Source organism: Takifugu rubripes, chromosome 8, assembly GCF_901000725.2.
Source record: "Takifugu rubripes chromosome 8, fTakRub1.2, whole genome shotgun sequence".
In the NCBI taxonomy this organism is placed as follows: Eukaryota; Metazoa; Chordata; class Actinopteri; order Tetraodontiformes; family Tetraodontidae; genus Takifugu; species Takifugu rubripes.
In genome coordinates, this window is record NC_042292.1 from 10,949,746 (window position 1) to 10,963,845 (window position 14,100).

Sequence of the window (14,100 nt, forward strand, 5' to 3'; positions counted from 1 at the left end):
TAGGGAATATTGGAAGTCGCTCTTCTTCTCATTGTCAAAGCGCACATCTGGATGCAAGTCTGCCTCAGTTTCAGCATCAATACATCTGGGGATCCCTGGAGTCCATGATACCCATCTGAATGAAAGCAAGACACACGTCCTGTTTTAAAGAGGAAAAAGCAGTTTTTATGGCTGAAAAACAGAAGCTTTATGTCCTTGGACCTGTATTTCTTTTGTCTTTCCTTTAGTTCTTCCTTCCGATGTGCTTGGAGCAAATTGTTGTCATTGTAGAGGATCTTTGCTACGGAGACAGACATAAAAAGGTGAACTTAAAGAACTTTATGTTACGCATCTCCATTAACCCATTCACAGACACATGTATATACAACAGTGACGGCTCAGCAATCATCAGTTAGGAGTTGGGAATAACCAGTCACGCAGTCATGGACAGGGATTCACACACGCATTGTAAAATAACTTTGAAACACTCCAAATGTAAACTACATCTTATGGGTCTGCCCATTCCGCTCACGGTTTGATGCTGTCACAATTAATTTTATAGGGTTTTTCGGCCTCCAAAAAATGTTTGTTGAGCTCATTTAATCAACACAACTTTTCAAACGTGCTTGTTAGAGTTAAAATTTGGTTCAGGCGGTGTTACAAACAACCCCATCTCCCGCCAACAGAGGGTGCTGCAGCCCCCTCCGCACCCACCTTGCATTAATGGTCAGACAGCGTCATTTGTTATTGCGCCATTTGAAATAGAGCCGGAAATAATGATTTTTGTGAGTGGAAATTACATCTCATCGGGGTGAATATACAGGCAAAACCTTTCCTACCGGTTCCCTCTCTTATCTCCACTTTGACATCTCCAATCAGCCACCGGTAACAAGGGAAAGTCAGCTCACTGCGTCCACCCGGAGGCTCCACTTTGACATAGCGACAGAACCAGTTATCTTCCACCCAGTACTTCTGCTTCTCCAGTCTGACCATGAAGATGGAGCCAAGTGGACAGGGGCTGATCACCTTGTACTTGTCCACCTGTTGGAGGTGGAGAGACAGAGGACGCGCTCAGCTGCAGACACAGGTAAACGGCTGGTGTTTGCGCACATACCGCTCCTCTGCAAAAGTCCAGTCCAGGGTTGTCCAGCAGGGTGCGCTCGCTCTCTCCATGCTCCCCCAGTAGTGTCACAAAGATGTAATTATTGGTGCCAGAATACTCTGATGTACCCGTTGCTACAGTAACCGTGTAGGTTTCCATCTAAAAAGGTTTTCTTCTGGAAATATCAGTAACAACATTGAGGTCAAAATGTGAGAGGTGTCATTCAGAGGAAGCTCAGCTTGTACCTGGAAAATATGTTTTTAGCCGGTATAGTTTTAAAAAAAATCATCTTTTGCATATGTGATCTGTTACTCTGTCTGACCTGTTCATCCTAAATGTAATGTCTGACGCACACTGTGTTCCTGCTAAAAATTTGAATATTGTTTTGAGTCAACCACAATGATGCAAATGTAGTGATGGACCAAAGATAAGGTGTAAAACCACACAAACAAAATGATAAGAATGTCCCTGCAGTCTCCAAAAGCAGCATCAGCTTCATGACTTCTGATAGTGGATTAACTCGGAACTGTGCACAAACATGTTTTTGCTCAAGATGCATCAGGCGGTGTTTTTTTTTATGACGCAAGTGTTTCCTCCCCAAAAAGGGAGATTATGGGAGAAAAGATGGAGGAGTCGCTCCTCCTCCCTCACAGGAACTAACACTGGCTCCACCAACGTGTCCATCATGGTTTGTTGTTTAGATTCTAGCATGTTTCACATCACTTCTAAGACGTTTTACAGGCTCAGTTGTAGGAAGAGACGTCTCTGAGGCGTCTCAGTTGTTTATCTAGAACCCCAAACATTAACTTCCTCCAGATTTCACTGTGCTAACAAACTGTTTTGACCAAACAGTCAAATTGTGTGTCTGTAAATTGGCCTCCAGCAGCTCCACCAACATTATTAGGTTTTAGCAAATTATTACTGTGAGCCTGTAAACCATCAGCAGGGGGTGTGTGGATAGAATTACTCCAAAAAACCCCAAATAAAACCAGCTTGCATAACCGATCAAAAAACATTTAAACGGAATGAAATTTGAATTGTAAGTAGATTAGATCTAATCCAGAAATCAATTGGAATAAGTCTGTCAGTTTGATTTCAATTGAATTTCCCACCTGAATGAAATGATGTCCTTATTCTGACGCGTCCCGCTACACTGGCTGTGTCCTGTTTGTCCTGTTTGTCCTGTTTGTCCTGTCTTCCTCAGTCAAGCTCATTCGCTGCTGTGTCTCTGTCTTCAGCCTGTTCACGCTGATGGCAAGACCATATGAGCAACTCTTCCTGTGAAGACATATACAGTGGTTTAGCTTCTGGAGTGGGGGCAGGGGGCAGGGGGCAGGGCACGCACGCACAGACAGACAGACAGACAGACAGACAGACAGACAGACAGACAGACAGACAGACAGACAGACAGACAGTATTTCAAAATCAAAAAGTGTCGATGTCGATATCAGTGGAAAGTTGCAGGTCTACAGTTAAAATAAGTTGTTGTATTTCACTTCTGTCAGGCTGCCAGAAGGAGATCCACAGCTGGTCTAGAACTGCTCAGGCGCTGACTAGAACCAGTACTGGCGCCTTATATTGCTCTTCTGCAAAGATTAGAGCACATTTTTAAAATCCTCCTCCTCATATAAGGCTGTACATGGTCTTGCATCCTACTATTTAAAGAACTTATAACTCTTTATAAATCCAGAATAAGCTTCGGAATCCTTCTCCTGACCTATAAGGTCCTCAGCGGTCACGTTCCATCCCACCTGGAGGAGCTAATAGCACCTTCTCAAAAGACCCCTCTGCTCTCAGGATTCATGGTTTAATCCCCAAATCTCTAAAAGTGGACTGAGTGGCTGAGCATTTAGCAGCCAGGTCCCCTGCTATGGAAGCAGATCCTCTCCAGGTACAGGACGCTGGCTCCCTCTACTGAGAGTAGACTTAAAACCTCCCAGTTTGACAATGCTCATAGGCAGTAATTCTGTAGTTCCAGCCATTATTCTAGTCACACTAATCCGATATTTAGAGCAGGGTCATGTTATTTATGTATCCTCTTGGCCCGCTGGCTCATGTCTGCGCCTCCTCTGTTCTCCGACAAAAAGGGTTCTTGTTAAAATGTTTCACGACCAGGTCCTGGGGTCCGTGCTTGTGAAGCCCCCACAGGTCTGCAATAGGTCCTTTTAGAGCCCATCGGGGGCCTGTGTCTGACTCTGAAATCAGGTTGAGTCAGATTTCCTATAATAAAGCAGGTGTAAACACTACTTCCATCCTCCCCGTGATGGCGTAAACCTCAACCTCTTGGTGACGCAACGCTCAACTGTCGACACTGACAGCTGAATTTTAGTGTCTTCATTGCAAGATTGATTCTTCACAATTAGGAGCTTTCTCTTGTTTGACCCTTTCGTCCTAATCTGACACCAGAGAGGTCAGCAGGGCTTTTTAAATCACAAATACCGAGACGTTGAGAGATCGTCCTGTAAACCAAAAAGTCAAAGGACACACACTTGTTGGGGTTGTGTGTTTATGGTTTTGATTTACTGGGTAGTTCATAGTACATTAATTAATGTACTTTGAATGAAATTTCATAGTTTGTGATCCACTACAATCACATTAAAATTAGTTTTTTGGGAGATGTTGGATCCCATAATTGGCATGATGCGCAGCTTTACAAGAGACTAGGCTCAATACACAGTTAGTTTTTTTCTCCAGGTGCTGGAAATAAACATTAATACCTTATTTTGTATTTAACTTGTAAATAAGTGGCTGAAGAGGTTCAGCAGGGTGAACTTTTTACTGAATTTCCTAACTGGAAAACTGTTAGCATGAGCCTTTTAAACATTCCATGGACTTTGTATTTACACCAAGGATGTGGTTTTACCTGTATAATCTGTAGATGTTAGAGAGGGAAAAAAATCTAATGAAACAGGAGAAAATTAAGAATTGCAGGAGTTCCGCTCTCCTCAAAGCAGCCATGTGACAACTGACTGGGACATGTTTAAAGGGGCCACACATGATCTGGATGAGTACACGGACACTGTGACCTCATATATCCACTTTTGTGAGGAGCGCATTCTACCAACGCGCACTAGGGTGAGTTATTCCAATGACAAGCCCTGGTTCACACCGAAACTCAGACAGATCAGGAAAGAAAAGGAAGCAGCGCTGAAAAGTGGAGACAGAGACTGCTACAGAGAGGCCAAATACCGGTTTAGCAAGGAACTGAGGAGAGCTAAATCTGTGTATTCGGAGAAACTTCAGCAGCAGTTTACTGCTAACGACTCTGCTTCTGTGTGGAGAGGCCTGAGGCCGATCACCCACTACAGGCCTCAGGCTTCAAAGGGTCAGGACGACAAAGCCCTTTGTCAGAGCCTGCCCCTCCACTATGCCCGCTTTGACACCTCGTCAGCCATGCCCAACACCTCCCCTCCCCCCAGTGCCACTGCCCCCATGGACCTCACTCCATCAAAGGCAGTCCCCTCCTCCCCCCACCTCCACTCACCATCAGTGCCCCCCCCCATCACTTACCACCAGTTCCCCCCTCCTCCCCCCCTTCATTCACCATCAGTGAACAGGATGTGCGCAGGCAGTTCGCCAGGCTGAACCCGCGCAAGGCCCCTGGCCCGGACGGCGTGTCTCCCTCCACCCTGAGGCACTGCGCAGAGGAGCTGACTCTTGTCTTCACAGACATCTTCAACTCCTCCCTGGAGTCGTGCCAGGTGCCAACCTGCCTCAAAACCTCAACCATCGTCCCTGTCCCCAAGAAGCCACGGATCACTGGGCTTAACGACTGCAGACCTGTGGCGCTCACGTCTGTAGTCATGAAGTCCTTAGAGTGCCTGATCCTGCCACACCTCAAGTCCATCACCACCCCCCTCCTGGATCCACTGCAGTTCGCCTACAGAGCCAACAGATCTGTGGACGACGCGGTCAACTTGGCCCTTCACTCCATCCTGCAGCATCTGGACTCCTGGGAACCTACGCGAGGATCCTGTTCGTGGACTTCAGCTCTGCATTCAACACCATCCGCCCTGCTCTGCTACAGGACAAGCTGTCCCAGCTTAGTGTGCCTGACTCCCTCTGCAGGTGGATCACTCACTTCCTGACGGATCGGAGGCAGTATGTGCGGCTGGGGAAGACTGTCTCGGACTCCGTCACCATCAGCACCGGATCACCCCAGGGCTGTGTACTTTCCCCCCTGCTCTTCTCCCTGTACACTAACTGCTGCACCTCAAGCCACCAGTCTGTCAAACTGATCAAGTTTGCGGATGACACCACCCTCATCGGTCTCATCTCCAATGGCGATGAGACTGCCTACAGGAGGGAGGTGGCTCGACTGGTGTCCTGGTGCGGACACAACAACCTGCAGCTGAATGCTCAGAAAACAGTGGAGATGATTGTGGACTTCAGGAAAGTCACAGCCCCTTTGCCCCCCCCTTGCCCTCATGGACTCCCCCATCACCATCGCGGACTCCTTCCGCTTCCTGGGCACCACCATCACCCGGGACCTTAAGTGGGAGCCAACCATCAGCTCCCTCATCAAGAAGGCCCAGCAAAGGATGTTCTTCTTACGGCAGCTGAGGAAGCTCAAACTGCCTCCCAGGATGTTGGCGCAGTTTTATACGGCCATCATCGAGTCCATCCTCACCTCCTCCATCACCGTGTGGTTTGCTGGTGCCACCGTCAGGGACAGACTGAGGCTGCAGCGCGTCGTGCGCGCTGCCGAGAAGGTGATCGGCTGCAGGCTCCCATCCATCCAGGACCTGTATATCTCCAGGACCCGGAGGTGTGCAGGTCGGATCACGGCCGACCCTTCCCACCCTGGTCACGGACTGTTTTCCCCCCTCCCCTCAGGCAGGAGACTACGGTCCATTCGGACCAAAACCTCCCGCTACACAAACAGCTTCTTCCCCTCTGCCATCAGGCTGCTGAACACCAAGTGACTTATCACTTAAGCACCATGTACAGCAGCCAGTCGGACTCACGAACAATACATCACATTACTCCTGCATTGACCTGCACTATTTCTTACCTCTTACCACTTACTATTTATGTATATACTGTATATATGTCTTATTTTTATTTTATTTATCTTATTCTAGTGTGGTCTTCTTTATGTTGAATGTCGCAGCGTCTCACCAAGACAAATTCCTAGTTTGTGTAATACTGTGTATTACATGAACAATGGCAATAAATCTGCTTCTGATTCTGATGTGCAAACAGAAACCCTAATTTGAAGTCTACTTGTTAGCATCTAATTTCTCCACCTTCTTCTTCATTCATTCATTTATTTTTTTTAACTTTTTTAAACAAAGTGTATGAGAAGCGAGGGCAAAAGATACAGACAAATCCATGAAAAAACATCCTGGGAAAATGGCATTGGGGCACCCCGGCTTCACATCACAACTCCTCCCAGGCTTGTCTGGAGCGACTCTAGCGTTGGTTAATAGCCACGAGACACTGGTTTGGTTATTTACCAGTTAAGTCCATCATCAGTGTAGACTGTAGATATTCAGGACAGAAAAAGTAGATAACACACTTCACCATCATGACAAAGAAAAGTAACTAAAACTTTGAAACGTCACTAAAGATTGCGTTTCAACGAGTAAATAGTCTCCCTGTCGATGATAATCAGTCCAGCTTGGAAAATATTTATGACTGGTTCGATGCAGAAGGGCCGTCGTCGTCGTCGGGGGGGCAGGCAACAAAATCCGCCAACATGGAGGCCATGGTGTCCTCATCGGCCTGTGACGGAAAAGACACCAGGAGAAGTTTTTTTTGTGTGTTTGACTCATCCTGTGGCATTGAGTTCTAAAACCAGAAGGTTTGAAATCTGCCCTGTGTGGTTACCTGCTTGCTGCTTCCTTCCAGCTCGTTCTCGCTCTGCAGCTCCTCCCTCTTCCTCTTCACGCCTTTCCCCTCCTCTCCACCGCCAGCGTGCAGCTCCTGCTGCTCTGCTGCCGCGGCTGCTTCCCGTTTTTCCGTGACTGTCTCCTGTGGCTCTGGTGTGCTCTCATCTGAGCCTCCGGGGTGGGTCAGGGCCGCGTCTTCTTCTGAGACCGTAACTTCCTGCTCCTCCCCGAGACTCGATGGGCGCTCCTCACTACTCCCGGCCTGCTGTTCTCCTCCTGACTCCTCCTATTTCGACATGTAGTGAACATTTGTGTATAACTTGTCATGATTTGCACTCTTTCACGTCAGTAACGGCTCATCTACCCACAACCTACCTGCTCAGCTGTACTGGCTGCTGCTTCTCCTGAGGGGCCCTGTGGTTCCACCTTCTTGGCATCTCGCTCCCACGAGCTCATGTCCTCCTGAACTCTTCCTCCCTCCTCCTCTTTCTCCTCCAGAGCTCCTCCGGTGACGCATAAGATCTGAGGCATGGTCGGATCGCACACCCTTTCGGTCTCGTCTTCCTCCGCCTCCCCTCTTGCTTCTTCCATGACTCCGATGCTCTCCACCTCCTGCACCTTCATCCTGTCCTCTGGGAAGAGAGCCCTCTTGGTTTGGATCTCCTCGATGCCTCCTCCAGCTTCTCCCTCCACGCTGAAGTCCACTATCTCTGCTGCCTCTACGGCGGCTTGAAGCACTCCTCCTTGCTCTACCTCCTCCTGCTCGCCCTGCTCCTCTGCTCCCTCCAGTGGGGGAATATCGCCTTCCTCCTCATCCTCTTCCTCCAGCTCTTCCGCATCATATTCAAACTCCTCGTAATCCTCGAAAAACTCTTCGTCGGCAAAGCTGCTGACTTCGTCCTCTTCCTCCTCTTCATCCTCCACACCTTCCTCCTCTTCTTCCTCCTCATCGTCCTCCATGTCTTCATCATCCTCTTCATCGTCGGTGCTGTTGATGTTGATAACGCCCGAGTCTTCGTTGCTGGCGACAGGCGGCTGCTGTTGAAGTGGTCGCCCCTGCTGACCCAGCTGGCTCTGCAGCTGGTGGATCTGGAGCGGGAGGCTGAGGGGACCCTGCTGAACGGCTGCAGAAGGCTGCATCAGCATCTGTTGGAGCTGTGGCCTGCTGGGTATGGGCTCAACCAGCCCACCAGGGGGAGCCGTCAGTGGGTTAGAGTTCAAAGCTGGAACCAGGGAGACCACAGACGCACTAGAAGGAGGGAAGGAGTTGATGGGAGGGGCAGAGGTGGTGAGCAGGGGGGCGGAGGTAGTGAGGTCGTTGGGGAGCGAGACCCCATCTATCGGTGCTGCTGTGGCTGTGTTGGGTACCATGGTGACAGGTTCTCCCTCGGCGAGGGTGACCGCAGCGCCCCCTGCAGCAGCTGTCATGCTTTGAGAGTTTGCCGCTGCCACGTCGTCCTGTTGGTTCTCCATGTTAAGCATCCCCGGAGGAACGATGACCACGCTGTCGTCGGAGTCGCTGGCCAGAGAAATCTCAACGTCTTCCGCTTCCTCCCTGTCGTAGCGGACGAACACTGGCCTCTGCCCTTCGGGGGGGCCGAGTCCTGCCAGGTCCTGGTGATGCGCGTGCGGCGACAGGATCATCTCCGACGGGCCAGAGGTCTGTCCTCGTAGTCCAGGAACCAGCGAGAGATGGTTCTCCAGAGAACCGAGCAAGGAGGAGGGGCCCATGCCGAGGGTGTGCGGCGAGGGGAACGGAGGGGGGGGCGTGGGCTCTCCTAGGAGAGTTGGCAGTGTGAGACCAGGAGTAGAGGCTTGTGGGGTGGGGAGAACTGACACAGCATGGGCCGGTTTGATGGAGAGAGGTGGCATTGGAAGGGCGATGGAAGGGCTGCGTGGATGGAGCAGGGAGTTACAGACGGTGAGAGCTTCACAGCAGAATGTGGAGACCTGAAGTGGAACGAGGAGAGACACAGTTACGGAGGGTCGCCGAACACAACGCTCCGCTCCCTGACAGAGCCGCCCACCTTGAGGTTACGGTCGGTGCGCCCACTACTGAGGATTGACACAACACAGGTCAGAGGAGGAGGCCAGCATGGAGATGGGACTAGCACCAGAGCTAGCAGCAACCTGGAAATGACATCAGTGATTGGGATTTACTGGCAAAGGTTTAGCAAAGGTTAAACACAATCACAATTATGGGATCTATCCGACAGTTGACACTTTTTTCGTTAATTTCTTGTTAATAAATTCTAAAGAAATTCCAAAATTCAGTTTTCAGGACTATACAGTAAGATAAAAAGTTAGAAGGAGCCTAAAAGCAAAAACATTTTACATTTATGGTGCCACTTATGGGGCGATTTGACTTTGACAGTTGTGACTTTTATTTTTGAGCAATAAATTAAATGTGTGAAGGCTATTAAATGCTGTAGACTTCTAATATCTTTATACATTTTTTTTTTACATAATCTGCACACAAAATGGGAACACCCTAACACATATGAATACCAATCCTTAGATAACCAAACAAATGAATAGTTTAAAGACTCTGGCATATTTAAAAAGATGAAAAGAGGACAAAGAGCTGAGTATTTGGCTGTGAACGCTGGTACCTGTACAGCTCCCGTCTTGTGAGCGCGCTGCTGTACTGGCCGCTGATGCCCGCTGTGGAGTCACAGGACATGTTGCTGCTCAACTGCTGCTGCTGCAGCCGCACACACAGCGGCAGCAGGACGTCGTGGAGACGCTGAGAACAAGAAGAGAACAATTCCTTTTTAAATATTACAGCCATTCATTTTTATTAACATAACCTCTGTTGCCCTCAAGATCGTTTCCAGGCACTTGACACAAACTCAGCTACACCCTCGGACAAGCCACAGCGGCATAGAAAACTCCCTTTTACCAGTGAGTGAGCAACTGTGACAGATGCTTTTAGGCAGATTCATGGAGAGTTTTCTGACGCATTCCAATGCAAGGATGATAACAGATGTTTACCTTGTGAATATCATCCTTTAGCAGCGTTCCACTGACTAGTATGATCTGTCTCAGTGCTGTAAAGAACAAAAGAAAATTGTTTACTTTGACTTTCAGAAACTCCTTTTCAAAAAATATTTTGGGGAGCCACATACCTCTGAGGGCTGTGAGACAGGTGTCCTGATTAGCCATGATGTCTCCTTTCCTCTGCAGTGACGGTCCAACTGTATCTGAAATGACCAAGGATTTTGTCCGCCGTGGACCGGGCTTTCCTCCGGGAACGATTTCTGCTGATAGACCCACTCTGAGCTATATTAGACAAGAGAATCACAGTGTTAAACATATATTATAAACCAGACACGTGAATTCAAGCCATCTGATTGGCTCATTACTGTGGTATTATGAGCGTACAGGCCACAGTTGTGCTCTAATTGCTCCACACCTGTGGAAAGAACAAGCAACTCCCATCTTAAAATAAGCTAGCCTAACCGATCATCATTAGATTTAGTAAGAAAAAATAGAAATGAAGTATTTTGAAGACTAGTGTCAGGATAACGGTGTGGTGATGGACTTTAACAGCAACAAACCAATTGGTCTCTCCTACTGCATGATTTCGGTCCTATGTGATGTAATGCATCAATGTGCAACACAGCAACCAAAAATGTATTCAAACCAACAGCATTATAAGTGGACAAACCTTGACAGACTCTGCCCCTGGTGTAATGTCGCTCAGCAAGTGGTTAAATAGGATCTCGGAATGATTTGGGCTTCCATGGAGTATGCTGGTGGAAGCTCCAGCCACCTGAAGCCACAGTTCTAAGGTCCTGTACACAGAAACCCTCACTGAACTGGAGGGTAAAGCACAGATTATTCAAATAGCTCATTTGATGCTATTACCCTACATCAGTGGTAGTCAAACTGGGGGGCGTGCCCCCAAGGGAGGCTGGGTGTTATGACAGTTGGGGCCACTACTGTGAACACTGTGTTCACTGTCAAGTAACATCCAGCAGATGGCACTAACTTCACTACTGACCCCCTTAAAAACACATTATTCTCACATACTATTGAGTTGTATGCACACAGTGGTGCAATGATGAGGGGAGTTATGTTTCTTTATAGATGTTTGTATATATTTTTTCAATTCTCAGCAAGCTATTCTGCGAGTATTTCAAATATAGCAAACCTTTGCATGATTGCAAGCAAAGAACATGTATGCACGTGTATTTATGTAAGAGCTTTGGGTGACAGCAGACGGAGGGTATCTGAAAATAACTTCACCTCCAAATGGGGGATTCTGCAAAAACAGCTTGGCTACCACTGATGTGGCAAATAAACTCTCTGGACATACTTAATTTAAAATAGATGCTGGACATCCTGATGTGACATAATAAGACAGATATACCTGAAGGCTCGCTGCTGTCCCACACTGGCTTCAGCTGCAGGTGTCCATGCAGACAGAGTTTGAGAAAACAGCCTTTGGAGCACAGCGGCGTACTGAACCATGCTGCTCCGTACACTGTACAGCACACAAAATTATCATCATATCTCTTTATGCAGTTGTTGAATGGCAGAATATATCAATTATTTCAGATTAAACATTGTACAGGTGCACTCACGCTATAATAAGAGCTGCTAAGACCTCCAGTATGTTAAGATGTATGATGGGTAAAATCAGCAATCTCACGTTTCCGTCTCCTGTTAAGTTCTGACAGAACAACATATGAAATACAGTAAACAGCAGATTCAGAACTGCAGTTTTGCTGTGATTTAAACAACCAAGTGTGTGTTTTTGCTCACAAAGCTCTTGCAGCTCACAGCGAGGGCTCTGCACACAAGGTTGAGGATTGGTCGGACGGGTATTCGGACTGCTGAAGCCGGATCCACCCTAAAGGCAACAAGTAAAGGGACATCAAATTTGGTCATCATGGTTTGAAGAAGAAAAGTGTGTGTGACTCTATATGATACAAACACACTCATTCACTTAATACCTCAGTGTGTGTCTCAATGCCAAGCAGACAGCTGTGAATCTGTGTTGAAGCTGTAGGAGGAACAGAGGATCCGACTGGTCGAGAAGTGGGAAGGCAAGTTCAACTCCCGGGCCTTCGTATTGCATCGTTCCCTCTGTCAAAAACAGCAAAAATCCTTTTAACCTATCGGTTCAGAATATCTTTTAAAAGGAAGTGCTGATAACTAATTACAGTGGTAGCGTAGTTATATTTATTAAAAGTAAATGTTGACCACAATTTCAAATCTTGGAATAGTAAAAAAAAATAAGGTGGTTCAAATAATAATAATATCAAAATCAATAGAAAATGAAAAGGGATCTTGATAAGTACCCATTTCTGCACCCTGGTAAATGAGAGCCAGGTGGCTGTTGGCTGAGGCCAGAAGACAGTGAATCTGGTTGGTCCAGCCTTCTGCCCTGCCAGCACCTGCGCCCCGGTCCAAGACGCCCCCCAAGCATGGCAGGTGAGCATAACACTGGCAAGCCATCTAGAGAATATCATCAAGACACAAGAAATTCATTATTCTTTATTTTTTATATAAAAAATCAACTCAAAATAGAGATGGTAAACAGAAATCACTTTTTTGCTTTGGTGGGCAAGACAACATCATTTTCTTGCTAAACTACTAAAAAACAATAATGGAAAGGCACAAACCTCTTGTGTTTTCTTGTTTGTGCTGTCCATTTTGGAAAGGAAATAGGCCCCCAGCTTGTCCTAAACAAGACATTTTTAACATTCAAATGAAAAGTCTCATTTTACTGAGTGAAATGGTCCATAAACAAGAATCCCTTTTCTCATCTTAACGATGCTGTATTATTACATTGTACCTTCAGAGATCCACAGGCTCGCGGGTAGTGCGTCATGCAAGCCGTCATTCCCTCCATGGCTGCCAGCTCACACTGAAGTCAGAGGAAGTGTACATGTTAGTATGAGCAGTTTGAATCATTTAAAAGCCAGATACATTAGAAAAGTCTATGATGCAAGAAAAACCATGATAGTTCAATTTAGTTTAGAAAACATACAAAACTCTTTGTTTACCTCCGTCTTAAGGCCTAATAAAGACGTGAGGATTCCAAGAATGGAGTTCAATCCAACCTCCCGAGCCAGCTCAGGTATTTGAGAGGAATACTGCAGCACATCTTTCAGAATATTCACAGCAAGTTGGATGGTCTGGACTGGAGCCTGAGACTACAGGGGCACAAACACAGAGGCAGAGCTGACAAAAATGCCCGTCAGAGGTCCAGAGATGAGCCAGCGGGAGTCTGTGTTACGTACTTGTACGATCTGCTGGAGAGATCGCAGCCACGAAAGGCAGTGCTGCTGGAACAGATCACTAGAGCTGTCCTTAACTAGCATGGAAAGCAGACAGAGGCCCTCGAACCTGCCCCCCACACACAGAAAGCAAAGATTTTCCATCAGTTTCAAAGAAAAAGCACAATAACACTGTGAAGATACATTAAATGATTATTCATACATATTGATGGAAAATTGCCTTGACTCAGGAAAGCCGCTTGCATTTACATTTTCCATTTGTTGAACTGATTTTGACAAATTATATTTCATCTTCATGGGCATCATTTGATTGAGATCAAATTTAATAGTAAAAAGGTACATTCGCCCTCTAACCAAATCTATCGAATAGAAGATGATGTAGTAACGCCTCCCACTCTCAATATTGAGATTACAGGCCTTTCATAAACTTCAGGTCAGTGCAATACCTTCAGAATTCTGAGTCTATAACAACACTGTTGGGAATTAGGGGAGAGATTGTGCACGTTGTTTTTTGTCACCTGGTCTTGCTTGAGCCAAGTTTGGCATTGCTGAAACCAACGAGACCAGCCACGGCGCTTGCGCCCTAAAAAAGATAACCACAAAACAGTGATGGTTGTGTTTCGGGGTGTCACCATCAGCTTTACACCTGAAATGTTGTAGGTGCGAAGTTCCGAACATCTGCCGGCTGAGTGATGAAGCCTGCAGCACAGCCGCATACAGGTAGCTAGCTTCAGGGCTAATGGCCATGTTCAGTTCGGGATTTACCTGAGTGTGAAAAACGCCATGTTCTCTGTAGCCTGTCAACAGAACCGGGATATAATCTGGACGCTGCTCCTTTAGAACCGACACCAAACCCTCCGTTAATCGCATAGCGGATGGGCCACGCAGCCAAGCCGATGTAGCCATCTTGCCGCACACCTGACGTCACTAGTGT

The 14,100-nt window shown here is 47.1% G+C and overlaps 2 protein-coding genes across 3 annotated transcripts in view; both read right to left on the minus strand.

The window, feature by feature from the left end:
* Positions 1-2,352, minus strand: part of alox12 (arachidonate 12-lipoxygenase) — a 5,830-nt gene extending 3,478 nt beyond the window's left edge. Inside the window, exons 1-5 of one of the 2 annotated variants that reach the window (XM_029840947.1) lie at positions 2,194-2,352; positions 1,094-1,253; positions 819-1,020; positions 202-280; positions 1-115 (exon numbers count right to left, since the gene is read on the minus strand). The exon at positions 1-115 is cut by the window's left edge and continues 8 nt beyond it. In XM_029840947.1, coding sequence (XP_029696807.1) covers positions 1-115; positions 202-280; positions 819-1,020; positions 1,094-1,240 — 543 coding nt within the window. In that variant the 5' untranslated portion in view covers positions 1,241-1,253; positions 2,194-2,352. Of the gene's footprint in view, positions 116-201; positions 281-818; positions 1,021-1,093; positions 1,257-2,193 lie in introns of both variants that reach the window. The other variant, XM_029840946.1, reaches the window with a different exon arrangement.
* A 3,979-nt stretch (positions 2,353-6,331) lies between these two features.
* Positions 6,332-14,095, minus strand: pelp1 (proline, glutamate and leucine rich protein 1). The gene is made up of 19 exons (XM_011606517.2): positions 13,932-14,095; positions 13,685-13,749; positions 13,170-13,275; positions 12,933-13,082; positions 12,722-12,793; positions 12,549-12,608; positions 12,225-12,381; positions 11,877-12,009; positions 11,686-11,773; positions 11,505-11,593; positions 11,291-11,404; positions 10,586-10,736; positions 10,044-10,197; positions 9,910-9,965; positions 9,528-9,661; positions 8,943-9,045; positions 7,291-8,865; positions 6,914-7,201; positions 6,332-6,808 (listed from the first exon to the last, which is right to left on the minus strand). The coding sequence occupies exons 1-19, from the start codon at positions 14,070-14,072 to the stop codon at positions 6,716-6,718; spliced, it is 3,729 nt and encodes a 1,242-aa protein (XP_011604819.1). The 5' UTR covers positions 14,073-14,095; the 3' UTR covers positions 6,332-6,715.
* Positions 14,096-14,100: the final 5 nt, after the last annotated feature.

Bases quoted from the DNA above. Each gene is read 5' to 3' on its own strand.
- pelp1 (XM_011606517.2), bottom strand. From the start codon at position 14,072: ATGGCTACATCGGCTTGGCTGCGTGGCCCATCCGCTATGCGATTAACG. The intron at 12,382-12,548 runs GTTTGTGCCTTT...GATATTCTCTAG, and splicing joins CAAACAAGAAAACACAAGAG to ATGGCTTGCCAGTGTTATGC. The intron at 8,866-8,942 runs GTGGGCGGCTCT...GTTCCACTTCAG, and splicing joins GCACCGACCGTAACCTCAAG to GTCTCCACATTCTGCTGTGA.